The 21,435-nt window shown below is 25.3% G+C and overlaps 2 protein-coding genes across 2 annotated transcripts; both read right to left on the bottom strand.

Annotated features, from left to right (window-relative positions):
* Positions 1–688: 688 nt before the first annotated feature.
* LOC145835149 (uncharacterized) lies at positions 689–10,385 on the bottom strand. The gene is made up of 13 exons (XM_082942698.1): positions 10,235–10,385; positions 9,639–9,768; positions 9,037–9,115; positions 8,848–8,966; positions 7,648–7,759; positions 6,564–6,690; positions 6,288–6,463; positions 5,987–6,187; positions 5,669–5,738; positions 5,192–5,425; positions 4,716–5,006; positions 2,936–3,091; positions 689–936 (listed from the first exon to the last, which is right to left on the bottom strand). The coding sequence occupies exons 1-13, from the start codon at positions 10,302–10,304 to the stop codon at positions 899–901; spliced, it is 1,803 nt and encodes a 600-aa protein (XP_082798824.1). The 5' UTR covers positions 10,305–10,385; the 3' UTR covers positions 689–898.
* A 22-nt stretch (positions 10,386–10,407) lies between these two features.
* Positions 10,408–13,590, bottom strand: LOC145835147 (ATP-binding cassette sub-family F member 3-like). Its single transcript, XM_082942697.1, has one exon. The coding sequence runs from the start codon at positions 13,584–13,586 to the stop codon at positions 11,487–11,489; it is 2,100 nt and encodes a 699-aa protein (XP_082798823.1). The 5' UTR covers positions 13,587–13,590; the 3' UTR covers positions 10,408–11,486.
* Between the last annotated feature and the right edge of the window lie 7,845 nt (positions 13,591–21,435).

Consider the following 21,435-nt stretch of genomic DNA (forward strand, 5'->3'; position numbering starts at 1 on the left):
ACAGTCTGCATGCACAATTTTAAGCATATTGTTTTTTCTAATTTGAAAGTTATTGTTCCAACTTTTAGTAATAGAAAGCTTCATGAACGAGAGTTGATAATCATATACTTTTTTACATATTCTTGGCTTGAAACATTCCTAACTTAGGTTTTTACATAACTACTTTATAATCTGTATCAGCTTAATCAACTACCGTTTGTAAACCATTACTGTTTATGATTAATGTATATTGTAATCAAGTATAGTAATTACTTTTTTTGCTTATGATTTATATTTGGATGTTATATAAATTCATCTTCTACTTTTAAAAATACATAAATTTTTGACAACGCTGTAGAACAGTGTTACTAGTTTAAGACAGAGAAACGTTTCAGTTTCAATGTAGCAAGTAAAATCGTAAATTCCTAACCGTAATTATATTTATACTTGGAAAAAAAGAGTTTATTTCGTTTGAATATTCTTAACAAACATAAAAGCTATCTAATATTTTGAACATCTTAAAGGGTTTAATAAACATTTTCAAGTGTAGTATTTGTATAATTTCGTAGATTTCAAGGTTCAATTATTAGTACTTTCAAATTTTTCAATAAATTTAATTGAAACTACTAGGAAATCTTTATAAAACATACAAGAAACGAGAAAATTTGTCATAAAGTTTATTTAAAATTTTCCTATATTATTGCTTTAATCTAAACGCATAAGCTAAAATTTATAAAACACTAAAAAATAAACTTACTTGGAGAATATATAGACATATTTAAAACAACACGACAAATTAACTTATTTTTTTCTTTCAAATGTTAACTACATATTTCTTATCTCAATTGTACTAAACAGTCTCTAAAAGAAAATTAACTAATAATAGAGGAAATAATGTAGTTTTTTTTTGTAAAAATCTTTAGAATTTTGTTGTTGGCTTCCTGATTCGCGTAGAACCTGCAAAAAATACATTATTTAATTTAATTAAATTTATAATACACAGCACAGCAAATTGTAATTAAATTTTTACGGTTTTTTCTTATAATTTTATTGTAATAAATACTACTGAATATTAAAAATAAGGAATTTAACTTATTGTATAAAATTTTAACATAAATTCCTATAATCTCTGTAAAAAACTAAATAAAAAAATTTGAACCGTTAATTTTAAGAAAGCTTAACTTAAAACGGCACAACTTTAAAAAACTCGTGACAATTCACTACTAGCTACGGAGCAGGGTGTTTATACTGTCTAGCCTTAAACTGAATCTTTTTGAAATTTGACTTTAAATGACGAATTGAATTTTACTACTATCCTACTAAATCAAGTGGTAGTTTTTTTTGAAACCGACTATTTATGAATGTCGAATACCTAATTTGATTTTGACAGGGTCTATGTTTTTAAAAAAACTAGTTTTTTTGTCTGTCCTTAGTCATAAAATTAAACATAAGTTTAAAAAACTGATTTAAATAGTATAACAAAACTAAAAATATGTAAAGCTACTTTAAATATGCTTCTAATAAAAAAATAATAATAATACAAACATTTTTGATTTTATGACAATTTTTTTGTATCTAATCGAAACTTTGTGACTTTACATAAAAAATTAGCTTAAAATTCCAGGTATTTCAGTGAACTTCGTAGAAAATTTCATATTTTATACAAAATTTCTCAAATTCAAGACTTCCAAAGATTTTAGCCCAAATTTTTAAATTTCAGGATTCTGAGTTTTTTTGGCAACCCTGTTTTTAAAAGCAGAAATAAAAAAAGGTAGTTTCATAAACATAACCAAATTTATATTTTCAATAAACAAGCTTCAACAGACGACTACAAAATTTCACAATAAAATGTGCACATTGATGCTTTAATAATCATTATCTTTTATCTGTAACTTATTGTTACTTCAATATTTTCGGAAATATTTAAATTGTATATAAAAAAATAAAATATTGGGCTAACACCAAATATTTTCAAGTGATACAGTTAAAACTATTAAGCTTGGTAGTTTTTAAAACAAAGGTCCATTATGAGCCAGATCATTTTAGGGTTTTGTTTTACTTTTGAATTATAACTATATTTAAAATTGAAAGTCATATATTTCAAAACTAAATAAATTCAACTCAATCTTAATGCTTGAATTAATGCACTTTTTACAACTAAAAACATATCAAAAAGGAGTACAATTTAGCAACCAAATCAAACTACCAGTTCAAGTTTAAATTTTAATCCATTACAAGCTAAAAATAGTTGTTGTTTACATAAGTGTTTAGTTAATGTATAATGTCTAAAAAAGACTAAAACTTTATAATTAAAAAAAAACTTATTTTATTTACAAGGACATGCATGGCAATAATAACCTTTTTAGGATTGTATGAATCAAAAAAAAAATTTAATTACATTTCATGTACTCTAATTATTACAGATCATAGTTTTCTAATTGCTTTTAAATATTTTGTTTGTATTATCTACAGTATAAATGTAGATTCCTAAAAATAAAAACAACCTTAGTAAAGCATCAAAGTAAATGCATATTCATTCACACAAATTAAAACTATATACTTAAATGTCAGAAAAACACTTTTATGTTATCCAGTTTTTGTTAGTACAATAATAAACACATTTAACAATTAATAGAATTCAATAATTTATAAATAATTAAATTCATTGCTATATAAAATGCTAACTTTAAAATTGATTTGTACGTTCAAATAAAAAGGAAAAAATAAAATTACTTTTAACTTAATTGCAAAAAATGTTGATAGTAAGCTTGAATAAAAGAAATTATTACAACATAGAACTTTGTATTTCAATAAAATATTTGCTCTGGTTTAGAAGGTAGAAACAAACACAACAAACTTAATATAATTTTAAAAATAATTATGATGCATTAAGAAAATGGATACAACAAAAGTTAAATGCACTTAATCGAAAATGAATATAACAAAAAATACTAACGTCTGAGGGTTTGAGTGCTTTGTGCAAGCTTTCGAGCTGATCTTACTGGTGTGGCTTTTGGCTTTCTAGCAGATCTTGGAGTTCTGAGCAGGTGGTTAGAATTATCATTCTGTTTTGTCGGAGTACAAGGCAATTCTGGATCAACTTTCTTCTTTTCTGCAGCCGATAAATCATTATATTAAGAACAACAAACGTATAACGATATAAAAAACTTACAACACTAAGGGTGGGCAACCTAATACCCTCCATACGAAAATATCTAGCCCTAAACGTATTTCATAGCTTTCAATAACTTATGCAAAAAACAAAAAAAAACTTTTATAACCAGTATTTTGAAATGTGCTTTTTTGTACTTCAGTACAAGGTACTACTTTAAACGATTGTTATATTACAATTTTACTTTATTTTTATTTTTTCAGACAATTAATTTTTTAATTATACAGCCTACAAATATTTTGTTATCCCGCAGAATATGTAAGTTACAACTTGTTTAAAGTAAGAACAAAAGTTATTTTTAAATATAAAGTTATTGTATACTTGAAATTTATGGTTTTTGCTTATAGGTAGTTTTTTTATTTGTAATCTTTATCACTTTGATTCTATAAACATTAGTTTTTTGCGAAATAAAATTTATGTTTTTTAAAACACAATTACTTGTACCATATATGGGTGGTAAGGTGGGCTATATTAGTAATAAACAATTTTGTAAAATTTTTCTTAGCTTAATCGGGGCTTAATTGTTTTATTATACTTAACAACAATATAGTTCAATAGGTTCATTAAGTAAAAAGGTGCAAACTAAAAAGACTCAAAACTACTAAATTTTGTATTTCTCCCCCTAAACTTTTTATTTATGAAGCTAACATCTAAATTTTAAAAGCATCTTAACAGACTAACTTAATTGTTTAAAAAAAAAAACAAAAAATATTTGCCTTGTATGATTTTTTAAAAGTTATTGCAATTTTAGACTATTTTGTATATGAAACATTTTTATCAATTTGAGGTCATATTGCTTAAATAAACTTAAACATGTAGAATAAAAGTTGTTGAATAAGAGACTGTTTTTTAAGAAAATAACTAGAAATAGTTTATTAAAGTTAAAAAAGTTTAGACAAGATATCTAATAATTTTCATTTTTATAAAAAAAAATATTTACAAAATAGTCTTACAAATTTTTGAAGGATTGGCTTTGTTTAAAACTTAAAATATGCATTTATAAACTTTCATTTAAAATAAAAGTTTCTTTGTTATTAAAGTTACTAAGATTTTAATTTGGTTTTAAATTAAACGTTGTTTTTCCAAAATTTCAATTACATAAACTTTTTTTAATTGTTGTAAAGTTGCATGTTGTGTTGTTATATTGTATAACTTTTAAAAAACTGTAAAGTACACTTGAACATTTTCAACTTATAGCTTTTGAAGAGATCCTGTTTGTGTATATAACTATTTATAGTAAAATTATTAAGATTAAATGTTGTTGTGAAGTTACCTTTAAAATAAAATTTGTCCTTCATACTTAAGTTAATCTACAGTATAAAAATGCACAACTAATTTAATAATACTAAATAGTTTAATTAACTACTTAATAAATACTCATTAGGAAAATGAAGAACTAACAAAATTTGATGCTTTTCAATTAATTAAACTATTTATAGTTTTGAAAACTACAGAATTATTTTGTTACAGAAAAAAAAATTGTTGAAAAATTAGTTTTTAAAGCAGTCTATGTAAGCTCTGAAAAAAACCGGTTAAAGAAACGCATTTAAAAAAACTCTCTGACCTGGTGAGCTCTTTACAAAGTCGTCAAAATCTTCTTCAGGGTCAGTTTCCTTAATCAGACCACTAAGGCGAGTTTTAATAAATGAAGAATCATCATCGTTATGGCTTGTACTGCTGTTTGTTTTCACTTCACTTTTTTGCAAGTTTTCTTCAATGTCTGGAATGTTCAAGTTTTCCTCTTTTAGGCTGACGTCATCATGCTTCAATTCAGCCGGTTCTTCGACTGAACTTTCATTTTTGTTTTTTGAAACCTCAGTTTGTTCAATTTCATTATCGTTATTACTAAAGTTTTCTGAAAAATGTTATTTCTACTTTAAATATGATAAAACCTAAAAAGATAAAATATTTGTATTGCTGTCATGGTTTTCTATAAAATAGCTTTGTGCTAATTACAAAAAGGTTAGAGTAAAACAAATCGTGAGAATATAAGTATTTTAATTTCCACCGCAATGGATCTTCAAGTTAAAAAAAAGAAACCTTCATTGTCCGAAGAATCCACTTTGTCAATGAATGCTTCATCTAGATCTTTCAACTCGTCGACGGATTTGTTCAAAGCCACAGACTCGTCATCATCTGAAGTCATCATTTCGAGATCTTCAGATAAACCACCGTCGGAATCCTCATCTGACTTTACAGAACATTCTTCATCCAACTCTGGATTTTCTTCTCTTGTAGGAACATCAATAAAAAAATTGGCCTCCATTTGTTCATCTGTTTAAAAACTAGTTTCATAAACAGAGTAGAGGAGTTCAAGCGCAAATAAAAACTTTGGCTTAAAATTGACACAGTTTCAGAGTTATATTGATTATAACATATACGATATATTGTTTTGTACTAACGGAAATCTAATAAAAATTTCCAACTGTAATCTTACAAGTGCTTTACAGTGAAATAACTATTATATCACTATTAGAATCTCTTTCTTTTTGATAAAAAATGTTATTTAAAACAAACCAGCTATATTATTTCCGGATTCGGTTAAACCTTGTTGCTGACTTGAGTCATCTTCTTTATTGTAGTAAAACTAGAAAATAAATAACTAAAAACATGTACAGTACTGTTTAAATAGAGTTATACAATACTAAAAGTTTATATTCAGTTATCAACAGTTAAAACTAATGCCAATTATTATCTTCAATATGATTGTAAAGTTTTGTTTTGATGTCGTTGCTAAGTATATTTGAATCCTTAACTATCTTAATTTCATAAATAATTTGTATGCAATACTTATTGCAAGCATTACAAAATACTAGTAAACACTTTGTAACTTACTAATAAGTCATCAATTTCTTCTCTATTCACATTATCAAGCATATAAGTTGAAAATTTTTCTTTAATATTTTCATACTTCATTAGCAGTTTTGTACCACAACTACTTTTATAGCATAACTTAACTTTTGCAAAATCCAATTCAACTTTTTCAATAGACATTCTAATCGAATCAACATATTTTTGGTTCAGAAATTCTTGTGCCTAGCGAGAATAAGTTATATAACAAATATTTAATAAACTAAATTTAAAAAAATATTAGTTTAATAACTGCTTAATAATAGTAAACAAATGAACAATTAACCTTTTTAAAAATAGTAACTAGTTTCAAATAATCGTCGAAACTAGCGTTGACCCAATTCTCTTTTATCACATGGGTGTACATTTTTACAAACATTTTCTTAGTATCCGAATTACTTATTAGAATTTCATCTATTTCTAGAGCAGAAATAACGTCGAGTAAATTATGCTTATCAGAGTCTGTTAGAATTGTTTATGTCAAATAAAAAAACTGAAACTCGTGGACACATTTCAAATAGTCAGTTTTTTTTCTAGTACGAAATTTAAATCTATAACTTACCAAATATCAAGTTGACTTTATCTAAAAGATTGTCATCGTTTTTACTGTGTTTTAAGCTAACTTCCATGTATATAGAGAACAATGCTTGATAAACTTCGGCAGAACTTTTGAATTTTTCTTCTTGCATCTATATAACAATTTGATCTTTTATTCTAACGAAAAAATATACTTCCGTAGAAAACAAATAAACTTTTAAATAAACATGTATATAATGTGGTTTAAGGTTTTTAGTTTACAATCAAAAGCAAAATTTTACAAGTTCTAACTTAAATTTGTAATAGACTAAGACTTTAAGATTTGAAAAGTCACAATACAATTTATTACTAACACGCTTTTCAAACTTCATAATTAGTCAAGGTAAAATTAATTCATATAAAAAAAGAGCTTTAGAAAAAAGTTTAGAAATTTAAAGAAAAAAAAATGTTTTATAATATTTCTGATTAACAACAAGAAGTTATACCAGGGATTTATAGGGAAGTGTTTGTTTAGTAAAAAACTTTATAATACTTTATAATTTAAAGCAAACTATTTGGGTAGGTGTCAAATTTGCACGAAAACAAAATTGCACAAAGACACTTTTGCACGGGTTGAATTTTTATTTTATAACTTTTTAATGATTTTTTTTTTAATTCCTTACCCTCGGTTGGTAACTTATTTTTTAATATTTTTTTTTTTACTATCATTGTTACCAACCCCTAACCCTTACCTTCAGTCGGTAGCTTTAGTTTTTTTTATCTATTCATTTCTCTTTTTCTTTTATATAATAATTTTTAATAGTTATTTTTTTTTTACTATCACTGATACCCCAAACCCTTACCCTCGATCAGTATTTTTTTTTTCTTTTTGCTTTTTAATTAATTTATCTTTTAGTTTTTTTTATCTTTTTTTTTACTGTAGTGCAAAAATTACCCTTGGTGCAAAACTGTTGTGGTGCAATTTTGTCCCCTGATGCAAATTTGTCTTCGTGTAAAATTGACCTTTTGTGCAACTTTGTCTTTGTGCAATTTTGACCCGTTCCCAACTAATTATCCTAATTTTTCTTACGTTTGTAAAAACGATTAATTACAAATAAGGTAAACAATACATTTATCATTTGTAGTTTCGACCATAAAGATATCAGTATGTCTAGTAGTTGTTGTGAGTTATATTCTTTCACATTCTCAGTTTCTAAAAGATTCGCTTTCTTTTCAAAAACCCTGTTTATTTGTTTGTTATAATTTTTTTTGTTCAGAAACTAAGTCTATTTTATTTAGTTGAGTCTCTGTAACTAAGTTTAAACACATATTGATTTAACATTTTTATTTTATAAAAACTTAATTTGTAAGGTTATGTAAATCATTTTATCGTGTTTTATTATCTATTATTACTATATTTACAGATCAATCATTACTTAATACTAAATAAACTTAAATAAATAAAGAGTTATTCTTAAAAGAAGGTAAATTAATAGTTATCATTTTATCTAATTTTATAAGTTTTCTTCCATTTTGCAGCAAATTATAGAACTTATTACTTTGTTGATTAATTTTTTGACACTAAATTTTAAAATAGTTATTAATTGGATGAAAATGAAAACGTTTCAACAGGTGATTAACTATTAAAATTCTGACAATTAAATATTTAATATTATTGAGTTAAGTTAGTTATTCTTTCTAATAAAAATGTACTTTATTATTATAATCTTATTAATTAGACCTACATCAGCATTTTTTATTTTCTTAAAACTCTAACTATATTTTTTAGATATGGCAAAAAAAACCTTTGTAATACTTTTTTATTATTTTTTTCCATCAGTATCTTATTGTATAGACCTACATGAATACTGTTTATTTTTTACATGATATATAATTTTTTAAGATGTGGTCCCTTAAACAATTCTGAAGAACTTGAATTGTCAGAATCTGAATTGTCATGTTTCACCAGTGTTTCCCAAAACCTACTGCACAGGCACACGTTTATTTACATAGGTGAATTTGACTGTATACCATGGTTCAAAATTTGAGAGTCACTGGTGTACACTAATTATGTTTTTATGTGACACTTTAAAATGAATACCAGATCAAAATAGTATAAATTTTACTTAATTTAAACTAGCAATAAATAACAATAAGTTTTAATTATACTTAAATTTATTTTACTAATCATGTATCATATGCTAAAAAAAACAAAATAACAATTAGTTCAGTTTATACATTTTTTAATTTGTGACAGCTATTTAGTAAATAAAAATAGTTCATAAACTATGTTAGTACTTATTAAAAATTCAGGTTGAAAACAAACTTACTCTAGAAAAAAATACATTAACTCAGGAAGTACATGTAGAGACTGATTGATCAAAAGTTGTAATAAAATTGAACAATCTTGTGAAGTTTTACAATTATTCAGGAAAAATTTCTTTGCATTCTGAATAATGAGTTAGGTATAAAACACTTTTCTAATAAACATAATAAATATTGGCTTAATCAAAACAAACTTCTTGTTCAACTTCTGCTCCTTTAGTGATACGGTATACCAAACTAGCTATTTTTTGTTGACGATTTCTTTTGTGTAATCTAAATATCAAAATTTACTGTTAAGTGAAAATATATTTATCTTTCAACTTTAGTTTATTTGTCAATACATTAAGACTTTTGAAAACGTTACAACTATCAAGTAAAAGTCTTTTTATTATACTTAAAAAACTTGCAAATTAACATAAAATACAAAAATTGTTTTTTAAAACTTAATTTTGAAAAACAATTTCCTAATTTAAAATTAATAAATAATGAAATACACCACACGACCAACAACAACAGCATCCGAGACAACCTAAGACCGGTTTCGTCCTTATTAGGACTCATCAGGCAGGCATAGTCGCGACAAACCGCTCTTGAAATGTTACCAAGCGGGCTTCAGTACAAAGTACTGAAGCGACCGTTTGTGGGTAAAGATGAAAAAATTAAAAATGAAACTAAGCTCTCAGCATAAAAACTGTTGTAAACAAATAGTTAAGAAATTAATAACATATTTACACTAAGTATATTTATAAATTAAGAACTATTATTGAAGTTAAAATAATTAAATTAATAAACTAACTGTAGTAAATTTTCAAAATGCTTAACTTTGTCACAATTCAGCTTATTGTATGCATCAGTTGAAACACTTTTAACTTTTGATATACATTGGTGAAATTTACTCTGCAGCACAACCTCATCAATTTGTAAAACTAAAAAGTATTATACGTCAACATATGTATAAAAAAGCTTAAAGTTAATAGACACTAAATTTAGTATTTTTCAAAAACAATAACTTTTTTTATAAAAAATGTATTGTAAACTCAGATTCTACACTTTTTAAGACTTCTAAAGTAGTTCCCATTAAAAAAAAAAGTTTATGTCTTAAACACTTTCATATAATATTTGTATAATGTACTTATTTCATTTTGAATACAATTTTGTTAATATTCAAAATAATATAGATATTAAAGATAAAATAATGTATTCATCGTTTTTAATTTTTTTTTAATATAGTAATATAGAATAACAATATAGATAACTAACATTGTTATGTGCAGTTTAATATTTTTAATTTGCTTGAAAAGGTCACAATTTTTTGCCACGGAAACCGGTCGTGAATAAAAAATATTTAATTTGCAAAACTCTATTTAAATATAGTAATAAAAAATAACTAACAACTTTGTGAAATTAAGCTCTTTGAAAAATTTTCAAGAAAAACATTTGGGAAATCTTCTATTTTTTCCATACTCTTGAAATGTTTCCTACGTTTTCTTTTATTTTCAACAATTATTTCAAATAAATAAATAAGTTTTAGTTTTATTTTAAAAAGTTTTCTATCAAATATTACTTAGCTTTGTAGATATACGTTGATAATACACAAGTTTTGTTTGAACTATTTATAAAAATTTTTTAAGTCATAGTTTGATAATCAGATCAAGGTAAAAAAGTACAATGAATTCTGATTATTAGTTTTTGCATTATAATAATATAAAGTTAAATATTTACTAAATTTCAACATATCTTATAACATAAATTAATTGCACGTTCTTTAAAGTCTATTTACAAACTTGTTAAGAACTCACAATATGTTTTCCCTAAATTTCTACAAAATTAAAAGCCTAAAAAGCTAAATAAATACTAATAAAAATATAAATAAAATTTTATGTAAAAGCAGGGTTGCCAAATGTTTTGGCAAATTTTCTCAAGGTTTTCAAAATTTCCTCCATGTTTTTAAAAGTACACATTTTTACTTTAAATTTAAGTTTAAGGTAACAGTATGTGGTTAAATAGTATAAAAACATTGAAAAGAAACTGTAAAGCTAGTTTAAATGTATTTTTTAATAACTAAAAATGTTGATAACGACAAATTTTAGTATATCCAGTTTTTTTTTTTCAAAATTTCTCAAATTTCAGGTTTTTCAGCCTAAATCGTTAAATTCCAGGTTATTCCAGATTTTTTGGCAACCCTGTAAAAGGGTTTAGTTTAGTATTCAATTTTGACTAAAAAATTATTTGTATGTTAAAAATAATGTTTAATTACCTAAAATAACATAGAACAATATTTTCAAAACTCAACACCTGTAAAAGAAATATCAAATTTAAAACAAGTTATTAGTGGTGTAAAAATGTTTCATTATTACAATTTAGGTATGTAAATTCATCTCTAAAAGATAAATGTTTACAATTTTTAAGAACTATACTAGAAAACACAAACTATTTTTAAAAGAACCACAATGCACAAAAGAAAATGCTTGTTTTAAATTAATTAAATATTTTAAAAAAATACTGAGAATGTTCAAATTAGTAACTATTAACTTGAGTACTAAGAATTAAGAAATCTAACTTAGTTACATATAGAGTAGTCTTAGTTGTTTATTTATTAAATACCGGTTTGTTCTGAGCTATTTTGTATTAACCATTAAATATTTTAAGCAATTCCAAGTCTTTCAAACTCTTCTTTAAGCAATTTCTTGTAAACAGTCAAACCTCCTTCAATGCTCTTGACTTGTTTTTCTCTGCAAAGCCACATCTCTTTGCAAACCTGACCAATCAATCTCTCGTCGTGACTAACTAAAATAACGCCTCCTTTATATTTGTTAATGCTGACTGAAAGTGCATCTATTGTTTCCATATCTAAATGATTCGTGGGTTCATCAAGAATCATGAAATTAGGGCGTGGTACAGACATAACTGCAAAGGCAAGTCTACTTTTTTGACCTCCTGACAAAGTTGAAATTTTTCTGAGAGCCAAGTCTCCAGTAACTCCGTATGCTCCTAGTTGGTGATAGTAGTCTTGAGAATTTTTTCCAGGAAACTTTGAAGCCATAAGTTCTAAACAAGTCATATTCATGTCCAATTGATCTACATGGTGCTGACTGAAATAGCCTATCTTCAAATTTCGATGGCACTTGCGCAAACCTTTTGTTGGTTCGTTTATTCCATTAAGTATTTTTAACAAAGTAGTTTTTCCAGAACCATTTTCTCCTACAATGCATATTCTGGAGTCAATGCCAGCAGACAAATTGACATTTTCAAAAATATTTCTTTTTCCATCATAAGAAAATGTTGCCTCATCAACTTGCAAAACATTTCCTTGTAAATTCATCTCTTGACCAGGAAAATTCATTACTACAGGTTTTTCTTTTTCAATCGGTTTAAGTTTTGGGAGTTTTTCTAGTAATTTTATTTTACTTTGAACTTGAGCTGCTCTGTTAGCATTATAACGAAATCTGTCAATAAAAACTTGAATACTGTCTCTATATTCTTTTTGTGCTTCAAACTCTCTTTGTCTATTTTTTTGTTTTTCATCTTTGGTTTGCATAAACTTTTCAAAAGAACCTTTATAGCAGTCTAACTGTTGGCAATTAAGATGAATTATGTCTGTACATACAGCCTCAAGAAAACTACGGTCATGAGAAACAGTCAAAATTGTAGTACTCCATTTATTCAAATATTCTTCAAGCCACAGTATTGCACGCATATCCAACATGTTAGTAGGTTCATCAAGCAACAACAAATCAGGTTTTGCAAAAAGGGCTCTTGCAAGTGATAATCTCATTCTCCAGCCTCCAGAAAATTCTTTAGTACTCATACTTTGCATTTCTGATGTAAAACCTAAACCATTTAGAACAATGGCAGCTCTTGCTGGTGCCTTGTCTGCTTCAATCTCTGATAGTTTTTCATAAACCGCTGTTAATTGTGCAGTCAATGACATATCTCCACTTTCATTACTTTCTATTTTCTTTTGTAGCATTTTTTCTTTTCGCAAGAGTTCCTCTCTTACAATGTCACTTTCTAAAACACTTTGCAATGCCAATGTATCATCTCCAACAACCTCTTGCTCAACATGAACTATTCTTATATGAGATGGAATTTTTAGTTCACCCTTGGATAACATTTTTAAAAGTGTAGTTTTACCCATGCCATTTCTTCCAACAAGACCATATCTTCTACCAAAACTTAAGTTCAATTCAGCATTTTCAAGCAAAACTTTGCTTCCAAAAGCTATATCAAAACTTTGAATGTGGATATCAACTGTTTTGTTAGTACCACGCTGTTCAGATTTCTGATCTCTTTTATTGATAGTTTGACTAACTGAAGCTCCACTAGTTTCTGTCTTTGGAGCTACCTTGGTAGTACCATCAAGTGCTTTCTTTTCTTGTTTTTGTTTAATTTTTTGCTCTGCTTTTATTAATTTATTTTTATCTACATTAGATTTTTTTTCAACCTTGGTCATCCATATGTCATTTGTATCAGCCTTTATTTCTTTAATGCTAGCTAAATGTACAGGAGCATCTAGTTTTTGAAATTCATCTTCATTTTCTTTATTTATAGATAGACTTTGAAATAAGTTTTCAAAAAAAGATTCTACATTAACACCTTTATTTTCAAATCCATCTAAAAAAGGTAAAAGAGTATCTTGAAGTTCTTCTGCAGATTCTATATCAGCAGAATTTTCTACTACTTCTTCAATGTAAGCTAAAACACTTTCATCTCCAATTTTGAAACTTGAATTTATTAATTCCATTACAAAAACCTATTTAAAGTTTAATGCTTATAAAAACATTTGTTTTGTTATAAAAATTAGACTTTATAGTACAATAAAGATGTGTGCTGATTTTTTTTAATAACAGTTTGTTTATAGTGATTAAATAACAAAATTATTTGTTTTCAAAAATAACAAACAATTTTATAAAATCTTGTTAAATGATTTTATTTTTATACAAATGTGCAATAATGAGGGTTTAACTAAGTTTTTAATAAAAATTAAGTACAATATCACTAAACTGTCATTTATAAACCACAAGTTACTATTTAAATAATTTTAGTCTTATAATTAACATATGAATTCAATTAAACTTTATATATTGCTTCTTATACAACCACATTTAAGGTTGTTTTTATTTTTTGTTTTTTTTAGTAATCTAAATAAATTATTGCAGTTATTGTATAAAGATTATACTGTGAAAGTTTGAAGATTGCTTGAAAAATGTAGGAGACAGATTTTGAAAAAATAGTCTATTTTTTCTGTTTTAGTTTTCCCTTCCCATAGGGAACCTATTGTACGGCCCAACTTTTCTTTTTTTTTTTTGACTGGTCATATCTCAAAAAATAATTCAAAATTTTTAAAAACGAAAAAAGCATCTTTAAGCTTAGAAAAAACTCTTTAAAATAAGATCAACTTGTAAAAACATGGCTTACCCCCCCCCCCCCCCCCCCCCCGCCCAATGGCCTTAATACCAAGTTTTGAAACTAATTAAGTAAGGTTTCTTAAAAATTTTAGGTCTCTAGCTAAACAATAGGAAAAAGTATATATACATTTCTAGAATCTCAAAAAATTAAAATTAGCTTGATACTTTTATAATTTTCTGTCTCATTTAAACTTTTTTTTCTTCATTTATGTATGTTATATAATTTAGTTGTTAGATAAGGACAAACAGTAAAAAATTACATAGAAATTAACAATAAAAAGTGAAATATTATTTTTTTTATTTAACAGATTTTTTTTGCCTTATAAGTTTGCATAACCTTTTTAGATATAACACCTTCGGATTTCTCTTAAATACTTGAAAACAAAATTCATCAAAGTCTTAAAACTTAAAAACAAAGTTATACATCAGTGTCTTAAATATAAGGAGTTCAATTGAAACGTAATCTATTGGAATACGATTAAATAAGCTAAGTTGTGCAAACAAAATTGATTTGTTTATAAAGTTTCTATATCAAATTAAAATGCTAATTTGTTAAATTTCAAAGTATTTGTTAGTTTTGCTTTTATTTTTTTAATTAATATTTTAGTTGTCTCTTACGAATTATTTACAGCTAAAATATTTTTCTAATATATTGTCTAAACTTTATTTGTATTTTAAGCAGTTCTACTGTACATCATTGATTGAAATAAGCTGAAATATATTAGATAGATCAAACAATTGAGATTTGTAGATTTAACAAGATTTTTTTTTGTTTGCAAGGACATATGTTTGTCTTATCAGTAGATTCTCAAATAGGTTGCCATTAAAAATCTTAAATAAACTAGTGATTATTTTAAAAAATGAAGCTAAAATCCTAAATGCTGTAACATCTATTTGTTTTTAGGTTGGCAACTTGTATAAAAAATTAAAAGGATAATTATAACTGATCAACTGTTTTAGACCTCAATAGTGAGAAATAATGATCCATATCTGGGTTGCCATTCTTTGAGGAAAAAATTCAGCTTGAGTGACCAAAAACTAGCCTGACTACAAGAAGCTACAAAATTACTGATAAATAAGCTTAAATGCCTAAAAAACCAAAACAAAACACCAGAACAAAAAGAGCTAATGAAATAGCTGAGACTAGTCAAAAATACCTAAACTAGCATAAGTTTTGCAAAAAAAAATGGAACAAGCCAAAGTCTTCCTTCATATTTCAAAAAAGTTCAAATTTGCTTGAGTAAGCCTTAGTTTTCAAAAATTACAGACTATTCATACTTACCTTAAGTAGCCTGAGTGTGTGGTAACCCTGCAATATGTTATTTTCAATCATTTATGATAGCATTTTATTAGTTGTGTCCTAATTCTACATTTGGTAATTATATCAGTATAATAAAATTATTATTAAAGATCTGTTTTTGGTCATTATATGTAAACATAATTATTTAAAAAAAATTGAACTTAAAACACTACAAAAATTTACTAACTAAATTAACTTTGATCAATACTTCTTAATGGAAATGTATGTAAAAACCCATCTATCAATAACCTCAACATTATTTTGCTATGATTAAGCGCTGAAACAATTATAAGTAATTTTTGAATTTTTTTTAATATCAAGTATTTTGCTTAGCAACAAGTTGCATAGAAGTACTGTGACAATAGTCAACCTAAAATATACAATAAATAAATATACAGGGTTGCCACTGGTTTTTGAGAAATTTTCTCCAGGTTTTCAACATTTCATCCAGGTTTTTAAAGTACATGCTTTTGGGTCTGTTTGTAGTTTAAAATTAAGTTCAAAGTAAAAAATGTGTTAAATAGTATAACAATATTGAAATGATACTGTAAAGCTATTTTAAAAGTGTTTTTTTAATTAATAAAAATTGATGATGAAAAAAAAATTACCTATATGATAACAAATCGGAACTTTACTACTTAGCATGTAAATTTTGTTTAAAATTCTAGGTTTTTCCAGGTTTTTTAGTGAATTTTGTTAAAATTCTAGATTTTTTTCATTATTTCTTAAATTCCAGGTTTTTTTGCCTAAATTGTCAAATTCAGGCTTTTCCAGATTTCCAGGTAAAGTGGCAACCATGTGTATATTTATCTGATCATACAAAAAACAATGGGTTTGTACGACCGTTTTGTATATGAGGTATATTACCTCATATACTCATCAGTAAAGCTAAAGTTTATTAACAATGTTTAACAGAAATAATAATTTTTAAAACTTTATAAGTAGCATGACATAGTAATCATGAAGGTTTTTGTACAGCAAGTTAAGTTTGAAAAAGTATGCTGATCTTATTAGTTTAAGAATTTTGCATTTTGAAAAGTTTGGAAAGGTAGTGTTAGAAAAATGTTTTAAACTGGTTGAGTTTGTGGCTTAGTTTTACTTTGATTTAATATTTAGTTAGTTTTATTTTTTCTAAAAATAATATTTTTGGTAATGAATTCATATATTTTGTTTTTTTCTTTTTTTTTAGTGTTATGTTGTTGTCCAATTTATGAATTTCTAATTTTTTAAGTTGCAAAGTTTGCAGCCAAATTTAGTATTGAATTTTGATTTTTTCCTGTTCAGTATTTCCCATTTATTTTTGTAGTCTGTATTGTTGTCTTTTAAACTCCAAATTTAGTTTGCCAGTTCTGTTGTATGTCTTTTGTTAACGTTGTTGAATTCAGATTTGTGATTCCTATATCTTTGTTCAACACTATTTTCTGTAGATCCTAGTACTGTTTGGCTGTTTTATTGGATGTTATTGTTGCTCTATATAGTATGGATACTTGAGATATACAGGAAATACTTTCAAACAAAGATATAGAATCACAAATCTTCACTCAACAACATTAACAAAAGACATACAACAGAACTGGCAAACTACATTTGGAATTTTAAAGACAACAATACAGACTACAAAATTAAATGCATAATGTATTTTTTATAGATAGTATTAATAACCAATGCCTTTGCAAAATTAAAGATGATACTGTATAGATAGACTATTAAGGGCATAGGGGGGATAAACCACTTTTTTTACAATTTAGTCTTTTTTTTTTGGCTTTTAACTAAGCTACAAGTTGCTTTTTTACAGATTTTTAAAATTCAATAATTTTTGAGATATAGACGGTCGAAATTGGAGCCAACAATAGGTTCCTTATAGGAGGCGCAAACTAAAACGGCAAATAACTAGAAATCACTTAAAATATATCTCCTCCTATGTTTTTTGAGATAAATACCTCAAACTTTTAGGAAATGTTCCTTGGAATATTTAAAAAAATATGTCTAAAAGAATTTAAAAATTTAAAATTAAAGTTTTATAAGAAAAATAAACCAAAAAAAACATTTTTTGATTTGTTTTAAAATTTTAATTTGGAAATTTCTTCCAAGTTTTAAAAATTTCTTCCAGGCTTTCAAAAGTAAAAGTCTTTGGGTCTATTTTTAGTTTAAAATTAAGTTTTAAGGTAAAAAATTGTCTTAAATAGTATAACAACATTGAAAATATACTGAAAACCTTTTTTAAACTAATTTTTTAATAAAAGAATTTTAACTATATAAAAAAAAAGCTACCTATATGATAGATTTTTTATTTTAAATTAAAGTTTCATAACATTACATGTAAAAATTGTTTTAAACTTTAAAAAGTGTTTTTTTTATTTCTCAAACTCAAGGATTTTCTAGTATAAATTGTCAAATTCTAGGTTTTTTGGCAACCGTTACTATTATATTTTAAGATACTCAGGTCTAATGTATGCAGTTAATATTATAGTTTTTAAAAATAGAGCTATTAAATAAAAATAAATAAAAAAACAATCACTAACTAGTGCTTTTTGCATGTATATATAATAGAAACACTTCTCATTCAGAGTATAAAAAGTTCCAACTTTTTCAAATTAAACTTATATCATAAACTTTAAGGTAGGTGTCAAATTTGCATAAAAAAACACTTTTGCTCAAAGGATCAATTTTGCACAAAGACACTTTTGCGTGGGTTGAATTTTTTTTTTATTATTATTTATTTTATTTTATTTTTTCTTTAATTTTTCCTTTTTTATTTTTACTATCACTGTTACCCCTAAGCCTTACCCTCAGTTGTTTTTTTTTTTTGATTTTCTGTTAATTAGTTATATATTTTTCTTGTTTTTAATTTTTTTTTTCACTCATACTTGCATATTTGACCCATCCTCAAACTTTAATAATCTTAAGTTATAATAACTTACAAACTTAAAGATATATATTTACATAAAAACAAATTGTACAGTAATCTTCCTTTATTGTACCAACATATGTTTTTGTGTGTTAACAAATCAACACACTTCAACTGAGTTCTGTAAAAAAATAATTACTGTAATGAAAGTATAGCTTTCCTATTTTTTCATTACATTAATTATTTTTTACAGAACCCAGTTGAAGTGTGTTGATTCGTTAACACACAGAAACATATAATGGTACAATAAAGGAAGATTACTATACAATTTGTTTTTATTTATATTCCAGTGAAGTTATTTCACTAGGATCTTTTGTTAGCAAACGATTAAACCTATATTTTTGAACATTTATATATTTACATATATATTTTTTTTATAAATCTGTGAACTAATTTTTTTTATTTTCAGTATTTTAAGAAGCTTAAAATATATATTATTTTTTACTTCCTGAGCAACAGATCAAAATTTTTATGAAGGTTTCCTTGCAATATTTAAAAAAAATTCAACAAAAGTTTTTAACAAAAAAAATTATAGGGTTGCCACTCTTTTAGTTATAAAAACTATCCTCATAGACAAAAAACTGTCCCAAGCCATTCTGAGTTTTCAAAATCCTTTAAAAAAAAATTTAATAAAAAATAATATAGAAGAGCTAGCTGCAAGGCTTTAAAAAATATAATTAAAGTATTTCAAAATTAATAAAAATCAAAATGTTGAACAAAATTTGTTATCTAAATTTTTCTTTTAATTAAACTAGATCAGCTATGCATCATTCAAGATCTTGAAAAGTCTGTCCTAAGATTTTATAAAATTTGAAAAGTATCCTGATTTAATAAAATACAAAAATATACAAAATATCTTGAGTTTACAAAATATCTTGAGTGTCCTGAGTAATTGGCAACCAAAACTTTATGACCAACTTTTTTTTCAAGTATAAAAATTTTTTAAATTTCTTCTGACCGATTTTTGTACATTATATAAAGACTAGACTGAAAAAGATTTTAAAAGATTTTTCAAAAATTGAAGGATAAGATAGATTTTTAGTAAAAGTGTTTTCTTTGTTTTTTTAATTTGTAATTTTCATAAGAAAACCATGAAACTCTCAAGCCCCGATAGCATGTATTTAAATAGTTATTCTTAATCTAAATAAGTAGAAAAAGTATATGACATTTATTTTTTACAGTAAATAATAAGACTAAAACAATGGTTTATCTTCTTATGTCTTTAAGCTATACAAAGTCACAATATAAGTTATTAACCTTCTAAGTTATTAAAATAGTTAACACTTGAAGAAAACATAACAATTATTGTTCAAATAAGTGTGAGTAAGTGAAAAGCAATTTTTTCTCTTTGACTTGGACCAGCAATATAATAGTGATTTTTGACAAATACTCAAGTTTTTTTTTTCTAAAATTCCAGGTTTTTCCAATTTTTTTTGCCTAATTTATTAATTTCTAGGAATACAGGTTTTATAGCCAAGCTGTTTCAAGTTTATTTGTAGTAAGAGGTTGTATCTACTAACAGGGTTGCCACTTGTTTTTTCAAAAATTTTTACAGGTTTTCAAAATTTCTTACAGGTTTTAAAAAACAATTTTTTTGGGTCAATTTATAGATAAGACTTAAGTTAAAGATAAGAAACTGTGTTAAATAGAATAAAGACAATGAAAAGATACTGTAAAGCTACTTTAAATATGTTTTTTAATTAAAAAAATTTTGTTGATGACAAAAAACTTTTTATTTATATGATAGATTTTTTGAGTCAAATCAAAATTTTACTACTAAGCATGTGAAAATTGTTAAAATTCCTGGTTTTTTCAAAATAGCTCAAATTCCAGGTATTTCAGGTTTTTTTTTTGCCCAAATTGTCAAATTCCAGGTTTTTCAAGGTTTTCCAGGTTTCCAGGTAAAGTGGCAACCCTGTACTAAGTAAAGTTGAAATTAAAATGTATTTACTATTATAAACTTCCTGAAAAAATACTTAAAAGCTATTTTTACTGTGTTTTACAATAAACAAAATTCTTAAAAAAAGTATTTTATTGTATATAGTTGTTATCTGTTATCTAACAATAACTTCAGTATTTCACAGTAAAATATTGTTCATATTTCAAGGTAGATTTAAGGCACAAACTTCCAGGTTCTTTGAAGTTATATTTTAGGCTTAATTTTTTAATTTTTGGTTTAATAGCCAACCAGTTAAAAAACATATAAACTAAAATTAAAAAAATGATTGGAATGTGTTGGAATATTTTTCAATATAATCTAAATTATAATGTCTACATTTGAAAAGTTGTCATAGTAGAAACAATAGTGAAACCATTTCAATATATTAAACTTTAAAACAAAATAATTGAAGCCAAACACAATTTTAATCAAAAGATAATGTTACATAAACCAGAGTTGCGACTATTAAAGTCAAAAAATCTTCCCTGAGTGACCTGAAACTTCCCTGAGTTTCCTTAAGTTTTTTTTCAAATCCTTAAATTTTTTTTTATTTATTAAAAAGTTACAATGTTAATTTTAAGAATATTGAAGAACTAGTCGTGAGGCTAAAAAATTCCTAAATAAGCACATAAATAAATTTAATTTTTTTGAACAAAATACTGAAACTGGATTAACTAAATCTCATTCTAGATCTATAAAAAAATTTCCCTGAGACTTTTTTTAAATCTCAAAATTACCCTGAAGTTTTTAGAAAAAACCAAAACTGCCCTGAGTTAAAAAAAAGAATCAAAATTCCCTGAGTCTCCCTGAGATATTCTATAACTTGAAAATTCCCTGAGTTTCCCTGAATTCCTTAAGTTCCCTGAGTGTGTGGTAACCCTGATAAACCTATGCTTAAAATTACTTAAAATATTAAAGAATTTATTACTCTGGAAAGTAGCACAGCCAACAGTTTAAAGCAAAAAATTATAAATTTTCTATAACTAACTTTTTAAATATATTGAAAAATATTTTTCTGTAGGTTTTTAGAAATATTTT

The sequence above is a fragment of the Thalia democratica genome, chromosome 4 (assembly GCF_965202585.1).
Source record: "Thalia democratica chromosome 4, ktThaDemo2.hap1.1, whole genome shotgun sequence".
Lineage (NCBI taxonomy): Eukaryota > Metazoa > Chordata > Thaliacea > Salpida > Salpidae > Thalia > Thalia democratica.

Bases quoted from the DNA above. Each gene is read 5' to 3' on its own strand.
- LOC145835149 (XM_082942698.1), bottom strand. From the start codon at position 10,304: ATGGAAAAAATAGAAGATTTCCCAAATGTTTTTCTTGAAAATTTTTCA. The intron at 8,967-9,036 runs GTTTGTTTTGAT...CTCATTATTCAG, and splicing joins GAGCAGAAGTTGAACAAGAA to AATGCAAAGAAATTTTTCCT. The intron at 7,760-8,847 runs GTAAGTTTGTTT...ACAAATAAACAG, and splicing joins TTAATGTATTTTTTTCTAGA to GGTTTTTGAAAAGAAAGCGA.
- LOC145835147 (XM_082942697.1), bottom strand. From the start codon at position 13,586: ATGGAATTAATAAATTCAAGTTTCAAAATTGGAGATGAAAGTGTTTTA.